General features: G+C 37.5%; 1 protein-coding gene across 2 annotated transcripts in view; it reads left to right on the top strand.

Moving 5' to 3' along the window:
• Positions 1-20,453, top strand: part of AP3B1 (adaptor related protein complex 3 subunit beta 1) — a 312,676-nt gene that overhangs the window by 116,046 nt on the left and 176,177 nt on the right. For both annotated transcript variants that reach the window (XM_030566153.1, XM_030566152.1), the window contains exons 8-13: positions 8,361-8,519; positions 12,002-12,099; positions 13,471-13,525; positions 13,609-13,680; positions 16,416-16,478; positions 17,383-17,515. In XM_030566153.1, the coding sequence (XP_030422013.1) occupies positions 8,361-8,519; positions 12,002-12,099; positions 13,471-13,525; positions 13,609-13,680; positions 16,416-16,478; positions 17,383-17,515 (580 nt within the window). The remainder of the gene's footprint in view (positions 1-8,360; positions 8,520-12,001; positions 12,100-13,470; positions 13,526-13,608; positions 13,681-16,415; positions 16,479-17,382; positions 17,516-20,453) is intronic.

Here is a 20,453-nt window from a genome sequence, read left to right as displayed (position 1 = left end):
ATTGTATTTTTAGAAAATAAGTACTGTTCAGGTAACAAGAATTACATTTGTAATTCTGTTTAAAGATCTGTTCTAAGTTGTGAGCAATTTGCCCTTTTTAGAAAAAAAATACGTTTAGAAACGTGTAGAGGGTATACTCTATGACTCAGAATAACATTTGAGGGTAGTTTATGTTAGTTATTCTGATCTATTGCCTGTAGTGATTGAATTTTCACAGATCCCCTAGTAACTGCCCTCCCATTTTGGTAAAGTTGGTAGTTATCTGGTAAAATTATCTGACACTTGAAATGTCAATTTTTTAAAACCTGTGGGCACCAATTACATTTTAATTTATATCTTTCATATGCATAACGTGCTATTTGTATATCGTTGCTTCTGTTCAGTTCTATGGTACAGTATATGGTACTTATATATCACTTTTTCTAATCTGTTTTACTAAGACGCTCGTATGAGAACAAGTGCTCTGATTCTGAGGTTCTTCAGTTCATTAAGCTTATTTCCCATGTGGCAGTTATCCTCTATCTGGGACATAATTATTCATATAGCAACCAACTCTGATCTCACAAGAGGATTTTTTTGGATAGGAAATAAATCACTACTGAAGAACAAAGATCAAGTTAATATTCCTGGTCGTGGAAGTATGTAGAAAGTGTAACGCACCATACTTTTTTCTAAAAACATGACATTTAAGAACTTTTACAAGAGGCAAGCAGCCTTATAAAATTGCTTGGACTTTGCTCCAAATTTTTTAATAGGCATTTTTATGCAGAAAAATACTTCCAAAAAATTAAAATGCATGAGAGCGCCTCCTACCTCTTCACAGCAATGATGAACTAGTTAAGTACCATTTTCAGGAGTGTGTGTTCCTGTTGACTTCAATAGAACTCATATACTAGTTGACACCCCTGCTGGCAGTCACAGCAGACATATCAAAGATTGAATCAATAAAGACTGAATTACCTTCTTATTGGTAGAGGTAGTCCATTCAGAACTGAGTTGCAATGCACTGGAAGAAGTAGTCCTTTCAGGAGAGGGTTGAGATGCACTGGAAGTTTGCACTGCAGTTGCACGTTCTGTGGAGAAATGAGAGTTCAGTTTTCAGTGCTGTTGATTTGGTACCTTAAGGTGTTAATTTTTAAAAAGAAGGGAAGCAACCTGACTGAGTCACTCCCATCTCTGTATAATAACGATGGCTTTCAGTCCTAATGCACCATCTGCTGCCAAAAGGCAATGAACTGCTGCTGTGGAGCAATCCAGTCCCACGTGTGCCAGCACCCAGGAGACTTACGGTGACGATCAGCTGTCCGGGGTCCATGCTTGCTGTGGTATGTTGTCTGCACAGGTAACCCAGGAAAAAAGGCGCAAAACGGTTGTCTGCCTTTGCTTTCATGGAGGGATGGAGGGAGAGGGGGGCCTGATGACATGTACCCAGAATCACCCGCGACAATGTTTTTTGCCCCATCAAGCATTGGGATCTCAACCCAGAATTCCAATGGGCGGGGGAGACTGTGGGAACTATGGGATAGCTACCCACAGTGCAACACTCTGGAAGTCGACGCTAGCCTCGGTACTGTGCATGCACACCACCGAATTAATGTGCTTAGTGTGGCTGCATGCACTCGGCTTTATGCCAAAAATCGAATTCTGTAAAATCAGAGTAATCCCGTAGTGTAGACATACCCTTAGCTAGTTTTCCACTGGAGGAATCAGAGATGAGGGAAAAATCAAAACTATTGTGGTAAAGTGTTTTCTCTTCCCCTGTTTTGATTCTTGGTATCTGTGCTACTTGGTAAGCTTTTTTTTCTGTTAAATAATTTACTCGGGAGTTAAATGATTGGCATCATTTCATTTTAAGGAATAGCAAATTGGTATAGAACATTAAATGATGTTGCATATTTGTACATGAATTCTATTAAGTTAACATTTATTAGTAGTAATATTGCTTAATAGCAAGATAAGTTATCCACATTGTTTTAAGGTTCACATAAACATGAGAGTAGGACACTAGTGGGGGGGAGGGGAGTTATTTTGCATATTGCTTACTAAAATTACTACCTGTGACCCTGAACACTGGTATAGCAAAGTAAGCAGAACTAGAATGTCCTTTATTAGAATAATACAATTGAATTCTGAAGAAGTATGCTAATGGACACTGCAAGGAGAAATATGGGAGTGAAATAGTGTCAATTTTAAGTGAACATTTATTCTCAGAGTTTTATGTAATCACTAATTGCTGTGTTGAACAGGTTAGTAGAACAGCTTCATATTCTGAGTAGCTAAAATATTTGCTTATTTGAATACAGTAAAGTACAAGCTGTTGATTAATCTTTGTATTAAGACACTATTAAGTGCATTAATGACTCAATTAAAAAAAGAGTTGCTTGGCCTACAGCTATCTCAAGGAGTCATTCAAGAGTGGCTTTGTGACAAAGGTGTGATTCAATTGCAGTCTTATGAGAGCACTTCAGAGACAAGTGATTTCCTTATTAGTTGTGTATTCTAAGGAAGGAAATATGAATGTGTAGTTTATTCAAGTACAGTAGTATACAAAAAGTCATACAAGGGCTTGATGATTCAGAAATTAAGGTTAAGTCTAAAATGTGTAACTTCAGGATTGTTTTTAAAAGACAAGCCACAAGTTATTAAGTTATGAAATGCAAACTATAAATGTGAAATAGCAGAACAGTGGACTGAGGTAATTCAGATTATAAATATTGGCTTCAGTACTAATTGGATAGTACTGAACTTGCGCCTTCTGTATTACAAAATGTATGTTTCTCCTCTTTGTGTAATAAAATATATAATATTGCAGAGATGTCTGTATGAAACGCAAAACAACCAGGCCCTCTTTTATAAACATGGGAATGTTAGATGAAGAAAGAAATAATAATAAACTACTAGAGACAGAACTTAAACAGGATTGAAAGATGTGTATTGGGAGTTGGCCAATTAAAAAGACTTAAGCCAGGAATAAGGAAACTACTCTTCTTGCACTTTATAACAAAAACCAAACAAATGAACCAAAAACAGTCCTCAATCTCTCAGGCAAAGACTCCTACTGCAGATCACTGGAAAAAACTACTAATAGAATATCTAATGAAGGAAGACTTTTTACATATATTGTAAGAACAGTGCAAGACAGACAAACCAAAAAATGGATAAAAGTAAAAGTATACCTGGTACAGGAAAACAAACAGAAATACTGAAATGATTCGTTTTGATAAGGGCACTGGAATTTTGTATTTATCATAGAATATCTGGGTTGGAAGGGACCTCAGCAGGTCATCTAGTCCAATCCCCTGCTCAAAGCAGGACCAATTCCCAACTAAATCATCCCATTTATGGGAACAATGGATAATTAAGAAGGGTATACATAAAAGACAATACTGAATTATATTCTCCCATGTCTAATTTCACATACTTTCTATCACCTCACTTGAATCCTCTCTTCCTCCTCTCCCAGAGAAAATGTTCAGTTCTCCAAAAAGGTTTTTAAAAATTAATATGAATGGTTAAATATACATATTTTAATATATGGTTTTATTTAGATAATTTGAAAAAAAGGAAAAACTGTAATATAACAATATACTGCTCAGTATTGTTAATTTTGTAATAAGATGGGTACTTTATATAAGAACAGCCGTACCGGGTCAGACCAAAGGTCCATCTAGCCTAGTATCTGTCTACCGACAGTGGCCAATGCCAGGTGCCCCAGAGGGAGTGAAGCTAACAGGCAATGATCAAGTGATCTCTCTCCTGCCATCTGTCTCCATCCTCTGATGAACAGAGGCTCGGGACACCATTCTTTACTCTCTACTTACTTAAACATGTCAAGACACTATTTAAATATTTTATTATAAATTGCTTAAATATCAATAAATATTTTCACTTAGTGTAGGTATATAAATATTATATACACCACAAAAAGGAGGATGAAATTGGATTTTGAAAAAGTAGAAAAGTTTTAAAAGCTTTTTCCAGCTTTTATATGCCTCAACTTTTTTTTGTCATAGTGAAGCAGTTTCTTTCCAAACATAAAAGGTTCAGTTGTGTGTGTAGGTTTCTTATTTATCTTTTCATGGAACTCCATGATTGTAATGAATTTGATATACATATCTAGATAACGTCTTAAGTAATAGTTTTTAAGGGAGTAAAATCCTAGTAGTAATAGCATGAGTATCCTGGTTAATTTACAGTAGAGATGGTGGTCTGATTTGTATTTATCTCATACCTTGTAATTGTCATTTATACCAATGGTTCTCAACCAGGGGTCTGGGGCCCCATGCAGGGCTCTGCAAGCAGGTTTCAGAGGGGATCTGCCAAGCAGGGCCAGTGTTAGACTTGCTGGGCAGAAAGTCGAAGCCCCACCACATGGGGCTGAAGCCCGGGGCCCTGAGCCCCAACACCTGGGTCTGAAGCCGAAGCCTGAACAAAGTAGTTTTGCGGGGGCCTCTGGGGCCCCAGGCAGTTACTCCCGAAGGCCGTCCCCAGCTTTTATATGCAGAAAAACAGTTATTGTGGCACAGGTGGGCCAGGGAGTTTTTATAGCATGTTTGGGGGACCTCAGAAAGAAAAAGATTAAGAACCCCTGATTTATACCAGAGCAAAGTGTGTGTAAAAATGCTACCATAATTCGGGAGCATTTTTACACCCTCTTTGTTCTAGTGTTAATGGCAACACAAAGCGTGGAACAACAATGATTTGGAGGCAATCTTATGAAGTGCTGAGTGCTTGATTTTAATGCCCTTAAGTCCTCAGTAGCACCTTGTATAGAGAAACTACTTTATCAATAGTTAATTAAATAAACCAAACCCATAATAAGGAACAGTATTCCTCAATGCTAGAGTACTACAGGAAATATTTAGCTGACTCGTCAGCTGGTTGAACTGGAATATTTGTGTTTTGGAAGCTAAGTTTAGATCCTAACTCTCTAGTCCAGGATTTCTCAAAGTTCACTGCACCATGACCCCCTTCTGACAATAAAAATTATTACACAACTCCAGGAGTGGGGACTAAAGTGTGAGCCCACCAAGCCCTGCTGCCCCCAGTTGCGGGGTAGGGTTGTCAGGCGTTCGATTTTCGACCAGAATGCCATGTCGAAAAGGGAGCCCTGGCTTCTCCGGTCAGCACAGTTGACTGGGCTGCTAAAAGTCTGGTTGGTGGCAGTGGCTCCCAGAAGCGGACGGCATGTTCCTCGGGTTCCTAGGCACAGGGGTGGCCAGGGGGGCTTTACATGCTGCGTTCCTTTTCACTGGAGCTAATGGGCTCCTCATCCTTTATTGGTTAGTCTGTAGGACCCACTGCAGTACAAATGATAAGAATAATAGGGAAATTCCTTCCTACTCCTGAAACTGACAGTCTTCTAAAGCCATGTGCCAGGGGTCTCTCAGTATCCTCCACTGCCTAGAAAGCCCCAAGGACTGATGCAACATATGACCCCAGGACTGTACATTGCTTAAAAAACAAACAAAAAACCGCAAAGCAAACAAACATCCACCAACCCCAACAGGGTTTTTTTGAAACTTTGAATCAAGCACAGAATATAAACTGAGTACCTTTTATTATCATATGGCAATCAATGTCATGCTGATATGGAATTTGGAGTACAGTATAAGAATATGCCCATTCAGTTTAGTATTTTATATGTAAATGTAAGATCAGGACTGACTACTCACAGAACTTAGTTTTATTGTTTCGGCAAAGTATTTTTTTCTTTCTTGGTGTACAGTTCCTTAAGTTTCCTAACTGAGCACATTAAAAAGAAACCGTACCACCAAAATGTTTTGGGGTTGGGCTTCAGTAGCAGTGAAAGTTACTGCACATACACAACAGTGGCTTCTAAAAGGTGGCCTTGCCTATTTATTCAGACTTAACAGCAAAAATCTCTCTTGCAAAAATAAAAATAATTGATGAGAAAGCTAAAGCTAAATTTACTGCAAAACTTCATATTTAAAATTCAACTGTTTTATTTTTTATAACAGTGATTTAAAAACAGCACCCAAAGGCCCGTTTTATCTACTTTACTATTTAAAAAAAAAAGCCTTAAGATTAAAATCATTTACTACAACAATAAATGAAAGATGGCTACTTTGTATGCCAAGTCTCAGCTTAGTGTGGTTAAAATAACTGTTTCCTATAAACCAGATAGGATTCATAATGCCGATTTAAAAACTAGGTCTCAAGAGTGATTGAGTCCCACAGTGTGGGTACCTTTTCTGTATGGGACTATGCTTTCTATTGGTTATGCATAGGAAATGGTCCTTTAAAAAAACATGACTCATTTTGCTTAGCCTTGTAATTTTTAAAAGTTAAGAAGTAAGTTGCTTAACTGAAATATCTTTTTCTGTATCTGGATTGTGGAATATGTTTGGAAAATGAAACCTAATTGTAAAGAAGGGGCCAGATCCTGAACTGATATTTCATTGATTTCAATAGAAGGACATGGATGTGCACCCTAGATTGGGATCTGGCCTAATGTTTTAAAATCTAATACTGATCGTATCCATCTCGACTTTATTATTATTATTAATTATTAAAAGGCCTGTTTTGGCATTGTCAGAATGTGCATTCAATGAAAGATTTGTAAAACTATTTTCCGTTCTTCAGTACAGGTAAAAATCATACAAAGAGAAACTTGATAATTAAACAATGTCTTTAAATCAGATATTTTTCTTGAATCTGAACCTTTTAAAGTATAGCCAGGTCTCTTGGCATCTCAGAACCTTTAATACATTTTTACAATTCTCCTGGTCAGATCAGTATTCTTCTGTTAGGGAGTTAAGGCGCAGAGACTAAATAACTTGACCTATGTCATAAATAGATAAGTAAGAGTTAATAGAACAGAAGTGCTTCATCTCTCTTTGCCTGGAAAGGGTTAACAACAACAGTGAACCTGGCTGTCACCTGACCAGAGGACCAATCAGAGGACAGGATACTTTCAAATCTTGAGGGAGGGAAGTTTTGTATGTGCTGTTAGGTTTTAGGGTTGTTCACTCTGGGGGCTCAGAGGGATCAGATGTGCAACCAGGTTTCTCTCCAATCTCTCCAACGTGGGCTCTTTATAAGTTCAGACTAGTGAGTACTAGGTAGATAAAGCGAGTTAGGCTTATGTTTGTTTTCTTTATTTGCAAATGTGTATTTGGTTGGAAGAAGTTAAAATTGGTATTTTACTGAAAAGATTTTAATTTGTACTTATATACTTAGGCTGGGAGGGTGTTCCCAGTGTCTATAGCTGAAAGACCCTGTACCTATTCCATTTTAAATTTACAAAGAATTTTTACTGTTTTTCTTTCTTTAATTAAAAGCTTTTCTTGTTTAAGAACCTGATTGTTTTTTCATTCTGGTGAGACCCCAGGGGGGGACTGGGTCTGGATTCACCAGGGAATTGATGGGGAGAAAGGAGGGAAGAGGGAGAAAGAGGCTGATTTCTCTCTGTGCCAGGATTACTTTCTCTCAGGAAGAGTCTGGGAGGGGGAAAGAGAAAGAGGGAGGAAGGTGAATTGTCTTCGCTGATTTGTGATTCAAGGAGTTTGAATCACACAGTGATCTTCCAGGGTAACCCAGGGAGGGGAAGCCTGGGAGAGGCAACGGTGAGGGAAAGGGTTTACTTTCCTTGTGTTAAGATCCAGAGAGTCTGGGTCTTGGGGGTCCCCGGGTAAGGTTTTGTGGGGACCAGAGTGTACCAGGCACTGGAATTCCTGGTTGGTGGCAGCGCTACAGGTTCTAAGCTGGTAATTGAGCTTAGAGGAATTCATGCTGGTACCCCATCTTTTGGACGCTAAGGTTCGGAGTGGGGAATTATACCATGACAACCCACATCTCTCAAAATCTGTAGCAGAGACAGGAACACAATCATATCTTTCTAATTCCAATGTAGTGCCTGGGGCATAAGACCATCCTTCCTCTATCTGACCGTAGTTGTCTGCATTTGTGTGTAGGTAAATTACTGGGACGACCTTTCGCCTTCCTTTTGTAGCATCGGTGCCTTACATCCTCAAATATCATGAAGTTTAAACAGCTAAAGTTCGTTTTCAGAAATGCCAACTGCAATTCATAGACTTCACGTCCAGAAGTGACCATTATAATCTCCTAGTCTAATCACCTACAGTACATAACATCAGCCACACAATTTCACCCAGTAATTGAAAATTTATTTCCAAATATGCTTCACTTTAGAGTATATTGTTGAGATTATATGTGCCTACATTCTGAACTAGGTGGACTGAGCAAAATAGGGGAAAAAGTTATTTAAAAAAAACCTGTTGTAAAATAAATCATTTTCATTTGAAATTGTTTTGTTTATAGATGCTTTTTTATAAAATTGGTTGATTCAAGTCTTTGATGTAAATATTTTCTTTTAGGATGGTGTTTTGGAAGAGGACAATGAAAAGGATTTCTATGAGTCTGATGAAGAACAGAGAGAAAAAGATCAGAAAGTGAAGAAACCCTATGCTATGGATCCAGACCATAGATTGCTGATACGAAATACAAAGCCCTTGTTGCAAAGCCGGAATGCTGCTGTATGACAAAAACCTTTGTGTCTTGAACTGCTAAGTGTCCACCCTTCTAAAATGTTCTAATCAAGTATTTGGAGCATTCAAGTGTAGAGTATGCCACTCCCCCGCCCATGTGTATAGAAAATACCATGCAGAATTGTGTAGTTACACAATAGTTCTGTTGTAGCTAACTAAAAGTAACCAGTTCTCAACTGCATGCCCTTAAAAGTGAGAAAGTAATTTAATACTAAAAGTCCTGAACAGCCATGTTAGGTGCTGCCTACCTATTCTTAATATTAAAGAGGAGAATTAGGCAATACAGCAGGGGTCGGCAACCTTTCAGAAGTGGTGTGCCGAGTCTTCATTTATTCACTCTAATTTAAGATTTCGCGTGCCAGTAATACATTTTAACATTTTTAGAAGGTCTCTTTCCGTAAGTCTATAATATATAACTAAACTATTGTTGTATGTAAAGTAAATAAGGTTTTTAAAATGTTTAAGAGGCTTCATTTAAAATTAAATTAAAATGCAGAGCCCCCCCGAACTGGTGGCCAGGACCTGGGCAGTGTGAGTGCCACTGAATATCAGCTCACGTGCCGCCTTCGGCACCTGTGCCCATAGGTTGCCTACCCCTGCAATACAGTATGACTGCAGCCATAGCACTTCAGGTTATTTAGCTTATCAGTTTTCAGAAGCTCTGGTGAGACAAACCCTGTTAATATGTGGATGAAGACTCTCAAGGAAAACTGTATGTGCTTTTGTGATTTATTAGATGGCACTTTTCTCTGAGGTGGGGATTTTCAAAGGAGCCTGGAGGAGTTAAACACCCAAATCCTTTGAAAATCCCAGCCTGAGTTCTAGTCTCCCAGCAGAATTCTGAGGTGGTTAAAACATTATCTGCATAGTACATACTGAATGTCTCTGGGAGCTAGATTAATAGATCTGACTTTTTCATAGATGCATAAATCTTTAAGGTCAAAAGAAACCATTATGATTATCTTCTCTGATCTCCTACATAACACAAGCCATGGAATTTCACGCATTGTTTTCTGCCAGACCATAATTTCTGCTTGTATTAGAAAGACATCCAGTCTTGATTTACTGGCTTCCAGTGATGGAGAGTCTGCCACATCAGTAGGTAAATTGTTCAAATAGCTAATTACATTTGCTTAACTTAGTCTAAATTTGTCCAACTTCAGCTTCAGCAATTGGACATTTATCTAGATAAGATTTCAGATAGTAGAGAACTCTTTTCTTGCTCGGGTACTTATAGACCATGATCAAGTCACCTCTTAACCTTTTCTTAGATAAACTAAATACATTGAGCTTTCTTGGTCGCTCACTGTAAAGCATGTGTTCTGAGCCTCAAATCATTTGTAGCTCTTTTCTGAATCCTTTCCGGTTTGCCAACGTCTCTTTCAAATGTGGACACTAGAACTGAAAACATTATTTTGGTAATAGTCTCACTAATGCTGAAGAGCTTGATAATACCACCTTCCTATTTCTACTACATATTCCCCTGCTTATATATCCAAATATAATATTAGGTCTCTTAGCTTCTGCGAGCTCATGTTCAGTTGGTTATCCACCATGATCCCTAAGTCTTTTTCAAAGTTGCTGCTTTCCAAATGATTCTGCTTGTGTAATGTGATCTGCGTTCTTGGTTGCATTTGGCAGTATTAAAACTCATATTCAAATGAACCCAGGTTACCAAACGATCCACATCACTCTGAATACTTAATGTCTTTCTCATTATTTGCCACCAATTTTGCAAACTTTGCCAGCAATGATATCATTTCCTTCTGTATCATTGATAAAGATATTGAATACTTTGGGCCAAGAACAGTTTCCTGGGGACTCCACTAGAAATACGTTGTATGATTTCTCATTTATATTTACTTTTTGAGATCTATCAATTAGCCAGTTTTTAGTCCAGTTAATATGTGCTACATTCATTTTGTATAGTGTTTATTATTTAATAAAAGTATACTGTGGCACTAAGTCAAAGTATATTATGTCAACATTATTACCTTTTATCAACTGAATTTGTAATAGCATCAGAAATATCAAGTTTGTTTGATAAGACTATAAAATCATGGTGATTGGTGTTTATAGAATCATAAAAATGTAGGGCTGGAAGGGACCTTGAAAAGTCATTTAGTCCAAACACTCCTCTCTGAGACAGGGCAACGAATACCTAAACCACCCTGACAGGTGTTTTTATCTAACCTGTTCTTAAAAACCTCCAGTGACAAAGATTCAACAACCTCCTTTGGGAATCTATTCCCGTGCTTAACTATCCGTATAAGTTAATTCTTTTTCTTAACATGTAACCTAAATGTTCTTTGTGGCAGATTATTTCTTGTCCTATCTTCAGTAGACATGGAGAACAATTGATCAGCATTTTCTTTACAACAGACCTAAATGCATTTAAAACTCTGATGAGGTCCTCCATCAGTCTTTGTCTTCTCAAGACTGAACATGCCCAATTTTTTAAACCTTTCCTCATGTCAGGTTTTCTAAACTTAGTCCAGAGGAGATCAATAAAAAGTGACAATCTCTAATTTGTCCATATCTATCTTAAAGTATGGTGTCCAACACTGGACACAGTACTTCAGCTGAGGCCTCTCCATTGCAAAGCAGAGTGGAACAATTGCCTCCTGTGTCTTTTATATAAGACATTCCTATTACTACACCCCAGAATAATAGCCTTTTCTTGCAACAGCATCACATTGTTGGATCATGTTCAATTTGAGGTGATCATTCTTTTAATTCTTGCCGGACTGCATCCCTTGTGAACCCTTTCATGGTTTTGTTCAGAATATTAGGCCGCCCAACCTGTAGTTAAGAGTCCATCCCATGTACTCTTTTTAAAATATTGGTACAACATTAGCTTTGTTTCCAGGAGGAGGACCTATTAAGCCTTAAAAATCAATTGATTTTTTTTTTACGGTCTCTTACATTTTGTTACTTGGATCACAAGCACATAACCCTGCAGGTTTCCTTGTGTTGTTTTACATCCTTGTAGGTCATTATTAAATGCAAATACCATTGTATAGCTTGATTAATATGGTAATAGGAAAAGATTTTTGGTGATGGTATTACTGTTTAAAACTAATTAATGAACAGCTATTACTGGAGCTAGATTTAATAAAAATAAAAAGCTTTATATAGATTTAAAGAGAGGGAATTTTCTCATTCATTTGTACTGATAAGGCTGTAAGTTCTGGTTTCTTAAAATATCAGTTTGATTAGCACTTTAGCTACATCTGATTATTTATTTATTACTGATAGGAGTGTACATTATTCATTAGATTATAATTCAGAAATGAAAATATATCTTGGCTTTTGAATCAGCCCCTTGGTATCAAAGATTACATATGCAAAAATAGAAATTTAAATCTTTATACAAGCAATGAGTGTGTAATTTTGCAGCTTGAAAGTAGAACATTGTGTAGTTACTTTAAGGTAGCAGATTGTTCTGCATGTTAACATTGTATTTTCAGGTGGTGATGGCAGTTGCCCAGCTTTATTGGCACTTGGCACCGAAGTCTGAAGCTGGCATTGTTTCTAAATCCTTAGTGCGTTTACTTCGTAGCAATAGGTGGGTCATGCTCTTTTGTTGAACTTCAAACAGAACTTGCTAAACAGTTTGTTCAGTTTTAAATTACATGTAACTGTACATCATGAACCTGAGGCTTCTAACATTGGGTCTAAGCTTTGGCTTGCAAAAGCCTGCCAAAAGCAGTCCTGGGGAGGGATAGCTGAGTGGTTTGAGCATTGGACTGCTAAACCCAGGGTTGTGAGTTCAATCCTTGAGGGATTTGGGGATTTAGTTGGGGATTGCTCCTGCTCTGAGCAGGGGTTTGGACTAGATGACCTCCTGACCTTTTAACTGTAAGAATCTATGATTAAACACCAATTTATACCATTTTTGCAGGACTCTCCATTTATAGCATGTACCCCCTAGCTATGAGCACCTCATTGCTCCTAGACAGTTGTACTCTGGGAAATGAACATGGCTGACTTTCACATGAGAACAGTGAAAAAAGTTAGTTTGGGCTTGCATGCAACTGTTGGAATATTTATAATTGATATTTTTGTAGTGGTCTACATCTACGGTTTGCCAGAATATGCACACAGCCCTCTGACCTGGGACTAGCAGAATACACCCCAAACCACTCACTTTTTTGAGAATTATCGTTGGAAAACTACTTTTAAAACACCTGTTGTCAAGTATTGTCCATCCCGCATTTACAGCACAAATATTAGGTGAAGCCAAATGGTTGTCTACCACAGTAGTTTCTGTAGTGCAGACAAAGAGTAAACATTTTCTTTTTAGTCTCACTAGCTAGAAATATATGGGACCTTCCTGAGTTTCTGGTTTGCTGTATGTCTTGCAATGCTAGCTTCAAAAGTCCGAAATAAATCCTTACATCTTTCCTCAAAGAAACAAACAAAAATTATGTCAAACAAAGGCTGCAGCATTACATTGAAAAATAATATTTTCCTTTTAAAAATATGCAATGGTGTTGTAGCTGTGTTGGTCCCAGGATTTTATAGGGAAGGTGAGTGGTCTGAAGAAGAGCTCAGCTTGTCTCTTTCATCAATGGAAGTGGTCCAATAAGAGAGATTACTTCACCCACATTTTCTGTCTTTTAAAAGTGACAGTCCTAAATTTGTGCTGCATCTTGCTATAAAACTGATAAGTGACATGTAATAGCTGTCACGCCTCAACTTTTTCTTGTTTCTTTGGTGTACTCGAATATATTTTATAAGTCAAATATATATGGTAGCTTATATGCATAGAAAGCATATTCACAGATATTTATTGAAAATTCAGCTAAAAACCTTTCAGCAATACATGCAAGTGCATCCTTTTGGTTTGATTTTTTTTTTTTGCTTTTAATATACTGTTCTCCGAATATGTAATTTTGATAAATATATTCAACAGTACTCTCTCTTTGATTTCTAGGGAAGTGCAGTATATTGTTCTGCAGAATATTGCAACTATGTCAATTCAAAGAAAGGTATACCTTGCTTAGCACTTTCTAGATTATACTTTAAATTAAGCATGGGCACAACTACTTCTTCAATGGCTTCTATTTTTCAGGGGATGTTTGAACCTTACCTGAAGAGTTTCTATGTTAGGTCAACTGATCCAACAATGATCAAAACATCAAAGGTGTGTTTTATAATACATAATATATATATAATATTTCATGTATATATTTCACGTATAAACTGTATGATTAGTTAGTATTTCTAACAGGAAAGTAGCATACTGTTTGGCTGCTGTGAAACTCATGTCTCTGAACTATTCTGCTTTTTCCATCTGATTTCTACAGATGGCATTTGGGGCAGGCAAATGGGTGATTTCCTGGTACATCAGGCTAACTGAATATGCTGAATGAAAATGTTGTGTAAGGTAGCAATGGCTCTCTTCCTATTTGAAGAGGTGTCCACTCAGAGTTACTTGATATAACTAGCAGATATGGTTGGCTTTTCACTTCACGATCTCGACATTTTATGATGGTGGGAAAGTACTCTTATTCCCATTTTATAGTTCAGGAAATTTGAGATACAGTCACACTGTGTGTGAGAGAGAGAGAGAGAGAGAGAGTTGGGAATAGAGGTCAGGTTTAGTATTGTCCAGAACTTCGTTTTTCTGTGCAGAGATGACCACAAAAGTTAGGGCTCAAATTTAGGACTTATGGAGTATATAGTGATATAATTTAATTGTCTTTCCAGTACACACACTGTACCTGGAGAGAGATGCCTGCTGTGACCTGTAACTCTTGAGTTCCATTTGTAGATCTGAACTCTGTCCCTTTAAAATAAATAAGTAAGAAAATAACTGTGATTGGAATGCTAAATATTTCTGGCTCTGTTTCTTAACAAGTTTTTCTCATCTTTTCATCAGCAAAGGTTTTACTAAGGCGCAGAGGTTTGAGAGAATGGTAGCTGGGTTTTCTTAACTTAGTTCTGTCTTAGGTGGTTGGAGAGCTCCTGATTTTAGGGGGACAGACTAAAGAACAGATACTAATATAATCTTTCTTCTTACTTGAAACTGTAAATGTAGTGCTTATGGAGGAAGCTAGCCTTTGTTTAAGCTGGGGAATTGAGAACTTAAGGCTTCTCTGACCCACTCCAGTGTGAAAACAGAAAGGCTTTGTGGCCTCACTTTAGAGCAAACTGCTGAGCATGCTGGGAAATGGGAGGAGTCAGGGACATGCATACAGAATCAAATCACTCTGAGGAGACAAAGGAAGAAGGTGGCTGCCAGGCTGGGAATAACTGAGTGTTTTAAAAGGTGAAGAGGGCTAACCCTTATGGTCTCATAGCTTTGGTAAGATGTATGGTGTTTCAACAAACTTATACATAAAAACAAGAGAATGGAGTTCAGCGGGGGGATTGTGGTGAGAGAGAGAAACCCATCATTTTTATATAAATATTTTGGAAGTAAATGTTACTGTACACTTTCTGAAAAGTGCACTTTATTAATGAGACTGCTAGCAAATACTGGTCCTGTATTATTCCTGGCACACCTCTACCTAGATATAACGCTGTCCTTGGGAGCCAAAAAATTTTACTGCATTATAGGTGAAACCATATATTGAACTTGCTTTGATCCACCAGAGTGCGCAGCGCCCCCCCACACATACACTCCAGAGCACTATTTTACCGCATTATATCCAAATTTGTGTTTTATATCGGGTGGCTTTATATTGAGGTAGCGGTGTATTTCAGTCATGTTTTTTAATTAACAGCTTGCATTAAAACAAAAAATAAAACCTGTCCTTTATTTCACCACATTTGTTATGGATATCTGAAATTCTGCTCTCGCAGTGTTGTCATTATTTACAAGGTGGTGGTTAAATTAAGTGCTGTGAAGATGAAAAAATGCTAACCATTACTATTCAGTGAGTATTCACCCACGAAAGCTCATGCTCATGCTCTAAAACGTCTGTTAGTCTATAAGGTGCCACAGGATTCTTTGCTGCTTTTACAGATCCAGACTAACACGGCTACCCCTCTGATCCTAAAACTTAAGTGTTCAAGTATGCAGACCTGTCAAACTTCCCACTTTAAGTTGGGGACACCTGCTGTTTATGTCGTTCCATTCAGAAACAGACAATTAGTCAAAACTTTTCTAAATCCAGATGCATATCTCATTCAGTTACTGAGTTCCTGTTACCAGCTGTTTCTTTTGCTAAAGGTCCTTTCTGACTGTGTTCTGGATTCAGACTGCATTGGAGGTCTCCAATATAGAGAACTTTGTGCTTCAGAGTTGATACAGCCTCAAAGCTTGAAACTTTTGATATGGCACATAGGTGTAGCATAACGAGTGATTTTATCTTTTTCCTCACCAAAAATTAGGGAGAGATTTTTGAAGATGAACTGTAATTTGTCAAAACAGAATTTGAGGTGCTTCCATAGCATTCATATTTCCCTCAAATAAGGACTCTTGATCACAGCTGCTTTGAGAATGAGTTACGGAAATTTCATTAATTGCTCTCTGACACCTTATTGTCTTCCGCCCGCTCCCCCCCCCACCCCACTCCGCAGCCTAATCATGTCCCATGCTTCTTTTTTTCTTTGTTTTGTCTACATCATGTTGGAAAACAGATCACCAAAAGCATTTCTGCTCTACTGGTAATACAGTGGCACTATGCAGAGCTACAGCTAGTGGGAAATGCAGGGCTGAGCCCTACTATGTTGCTTTGAAAGCACATTCTTTAGGTTCTGGAGGATGTTAACATTTCAGAGTACTTCAGATTTCTGCCTCAACTGTTGAGTTTTCTCAAGTTTTTAAGTGGTACTTTTTCTTTTTGATAAAATACATTATGTTTATAACTTCTAAAAAATGTTTTCTACTTATTTTAATCAACTTGTAATAAAATCTCTTCTCTCCTTCAGCTTGAAATCTTGACAAATTTAGCAAATGAGGCCAACATATCAACACTACTTCGAGAATTTCAGGTCTGTGCACAATTCAAGAGTATTCTTCTTGCATAAATTGCCTTCTGGTAACGGATTACCTGTGTTATAAACTTGGAAATTTTTAAACGATAGTCCTGTTGCTGTATAAGATGCTCTTTGAATGAAACAGAGACTGTATGATACAACCTATAGAGCTTTTCTGGGATGTGGAATAAATTATTTTAACTGTGTTTTGCTTTGAACATTGCTGCATACTACTATCGGTCGTAGAGAGGCCAAAATACAAGGAATGAAACTCAAATGTTTATTAAAACAAATCCTGCCAAGTGAATTCCATTGTTAAGCTGGGTTAAGAAGACAATGTTTTAGATTTAGCAACATTTGGTCACTATCACTGGCTGCTAATTCCTCTTCTTTAAATAATTGGAATAGAGTTAAGTGTTATCTGCTATATTTTTCCTATTACTTTATACATCTTTGCTACATGTGCAGTCTGTAGTGTCAACAGTGTATGTCCTTCTTCTCATCTATCAGCTATTTTCATTCCTCCAGTTCTCAGGCTGGGCTTCCCCAAAAGAAACCAGTTCTTTTTTCAGACAGGTTGGTTATTCATAGGTTTATATATGCAGTTAGTTAAATAGACTGAAATCTCCCTGAAGAGAGAGCTCATCAACCTCCTTCAGCCTTGCACTCAAAGTAATTTCTGCTTTTGGTGATTGCCCTTGCCCTTCCCCCCGCAGTCAGAGGCCTCTGTCATCACAGGTGACAAACTGGCAAGACAATACGTTCTTAAAAATACAGGATAGCAGCATTATTTCTAATGTGCAATATAGCTTTGTAAATTAAATTTAGTCTAAAGTACATTTATTTAATACAGATAATAAGGTAAGTTTCCAGTTAATAAGACCAGTATGTTGACTAATGGAAATCCTGTTTTCTCCAGACCTATGTGAAAAGCCAAGATAAACAATTTGCTGCAGCTACAATTCAGGCTATAGGCAGATGCGCAACCAACATCTCAGAAGTGACTGACACATGCCTTAACGGCCTAGTGTGTTTGTTGTCCAACAGGGATGGTAAGCTAACTGTTCTGTTTATGTTTTTGAGTGACTTGATAGCTTGAATCATCTTCTTGGCAGGATCCACAGGGTAGCAACAGATTAAAAAAGTATATTGAATCGTGATGTCTGTTTAAAGGCAATTGGCGTGGCTGTGGAATAACAAACTCAGCTAGACAAATAATAACATTGCTTGATTTATCCTGTGGTTTGAAATTGTTTTCGTAGTTTGACTCCCCACTCCACTTTAAAGAAAGCAATGCATTACTCCCAGTGTGCAGTTACACTGACACCTGTAATTGTTCCAAATGTAGTAATTAAAAGATATGCAATGTGTTTCACAGCGAATAGTAGTTTAATATTTTGTCTAATATTATGTTCAGTTGCATTAAAACAGTTAGCCTGCAGAGGGTGCTAAAAGCAGGGGAATGGCATTTTGTATATATAAATGGTGAAATCATAGAGCATATTAAACAGTTTTAGAATAGGCAGCTCCAAACTTGGTTTGGTTTTGTAATGTAGCTTCCTATTAATTTTATACACAAATCACTTAGGATCACAAGGAGTGGATAGAGGCCAAATAGAATACTGTAGCAAAACACTACACATCTGTCTTTTGACAAAGGCACCAGTAGTTAGTGCCGTTATATAATAATCACCCAGAACGGAACAAATAAGGAAATTACAATTACTGTCTGTTAATATAAGATACAGTGTGTTTGGCAAAATCTACTTGGAAATACTCAAGTCTTCAGGGGGTGAGCTTTAAAGACGAACCTACTAATTGGGACTAATGATACAGAAGAGGGATAAATAGTATTAGTCAAAACGTTGAAAGTTAGATTCCTGAATTCATGTTTATGCACCTAAACAGGAGGCCTGATTATTTTTCTTTCAATGAAGCTAAGCTCCTATTGCTTCCATTGACTTCAGTGGGGTTTGTGGGAGCTCAGTTTTTCTCTCAGGGATCTCAAAGTACTGTACAAACATTAATTTATTTAGGTCAGTTTTTTGTAAAGGCAAATGAGGCCTTAGTTTAATTCAGTCGCTAAAATCATCAAACAGTTTTTGAATATTTTATTTCAGTTAATTGTATATCCGTTTTATTTTTGTTTTTGTGGCTGGTGGCCCTGAATAACAGAATATGGGTTTGCCTTCTCTTCTCATACCCTCTACCTTTCTGGCTAAATGAAAAATGTTTCTTCCAGCGTGCTCTTTCCTTTATGTCATGTTAGTATGGAATATTTTCATTCCTTTAGTAGCCTGGGCCACTGTTCATTTTGCTAAGGATTTCTTAGTCAATTCTGAACAGCTTTGTTCACCCAATATGTCTGCAGGTACTAGAAGATACAGTAACTTACACACTTAAGAGAAAGTAATGATCATGCTCTCATGATGTTTTCAGCTTTTAGAAGTTTGTGATGTCCATCTTGCAATCACTTCTAAATCAGGAACTGTCCCCAAACAAACAGGCATTAGAAAGTTGTCAACAGTTTTTATTAAGCATTGCTACTGGTCTTCTGCTCCATATCTTTGCTGTAACAACCTTGTCCTTTTGACTTCTTTCAGATCAGTTGAATGACATGTAGTTGGTCATAGAAGAGGGCACAAGAAACCCCTACTTGCCTGTAGCACACCTGTGCAAGAATTTACCATAATTTGGAGTCAGGGCATCTAGGAATGGGGTGGGTGTGGGGGGGTAAAGTTTTGGTAATGACTCATCTTACCCTGCATTCTTTCTGCAATTTTCAATCTTGAGCAATTTCCAGGACCTGATTTACAAATTTCTGCGTACAGAAGCTTACATAATAGCACTTTTACATAAAACAAAATCAAAATCCCACACAGATTCTCCCCTCTCTCCTTTCCCATCCTTGTTTGTGGATGGTATGGCAAGGCTTAGAATTAGTTTTTCTTATTTCCTTGTGCTTTCCTCAGCACATCAGAAGTTCTGCCTGCTCTCTTGTCTTCTCTGTGAAAACTCCCACATGATTGCTTCATTTCTTGAAGCAATTGCTTTGCTAAGGTGGGTTCTCTGGTGCTGGTCCCATTAAGATTGAGAAACTAATTTCAAACCTGTCAGAGACAAACTGAGTATGAAGCCACTTCTTTGTTCTGTCCCGAGTGTACAAACTATAATTTCAGTAAGTTTACTTTCTGAGGTGACCTAGTTACTTTTTCTGTTTCAGTTTGTGCCAAGCTTACACAAATTCATTATATATATATTTTTAAAAAGTTGTACTAGAGTATGAAAATGCAATTACAGTGAGCAGAGTTCTAACATTTACTTTTTTTCTGGTAGGTAAATATCAATTTGAACAAGTATTCCCTGTACTTCATAAGGGGAATAACACTAGATCTGGTGATATCTATCAGTAATAAAGTAAAAGAGAACTTTAACTGTGCATACTGTATTAAACAAAATATGTATTTGCTTGGTTTAAAGGTCAAGGTAATGTGCTAGTGCAGGGGAAAAGTATCAACAAGGTCAGAGCTTTGTGTATGGAAAGGGTTGCCAAGTATCCACACAGCCAGCAAATTTGTTACAAGGAAGAACAGTTTGACAGCTATTTGCATACCCTTTCATTGTCTCAAATAGGTGCTTCATACTGCCTTCCTGTGGTTCAAAGAGGCTGTACCCTCCAAATAAATGTACTTGCTATAAATACATCTTAGCCTCTTTTAAAACACCTTTTACACAGATTCTGTAATATGCATGAAATAGCCTCTTCAGTTTCATATTTAGTTGCTTCAGCCCTCAGTTAACATGTATAACCAATGAACCTTATTTTCCTAGTAAAATGTGTCTGTCATACAAAATGCTGCACTGCAAGTTGGAGCCTCTTTCGAAGCTCTTGTTTTTTCCAGTGCCATTTTAATATTCTGTATGGTTTTTCCTAAATAATTTATTTGTGGATTTCTGAATGGTGCTGGAGTGGTTAAATTTTCACTTGGG

The sequence above is a fragment of the Gopherus evgoodei genome, chromosome 6 (assembly GCF_007399415.2).
Source record: "Gopherus evgoodei ecotype Sinaloan lineage chromosome 6, rGopEvg1_v1.p, whole genome shotgun sequence".
NCBI classification, from domain to species: domain Eukaryota; kingdom Metazoa; phylum Chordata; order Testudines; family Testudinidae; genus Gopherus; species Gopherus evgoodei.
This window is presented reverse-complemented; position numbering and strand designations above follow the sequence as displayed.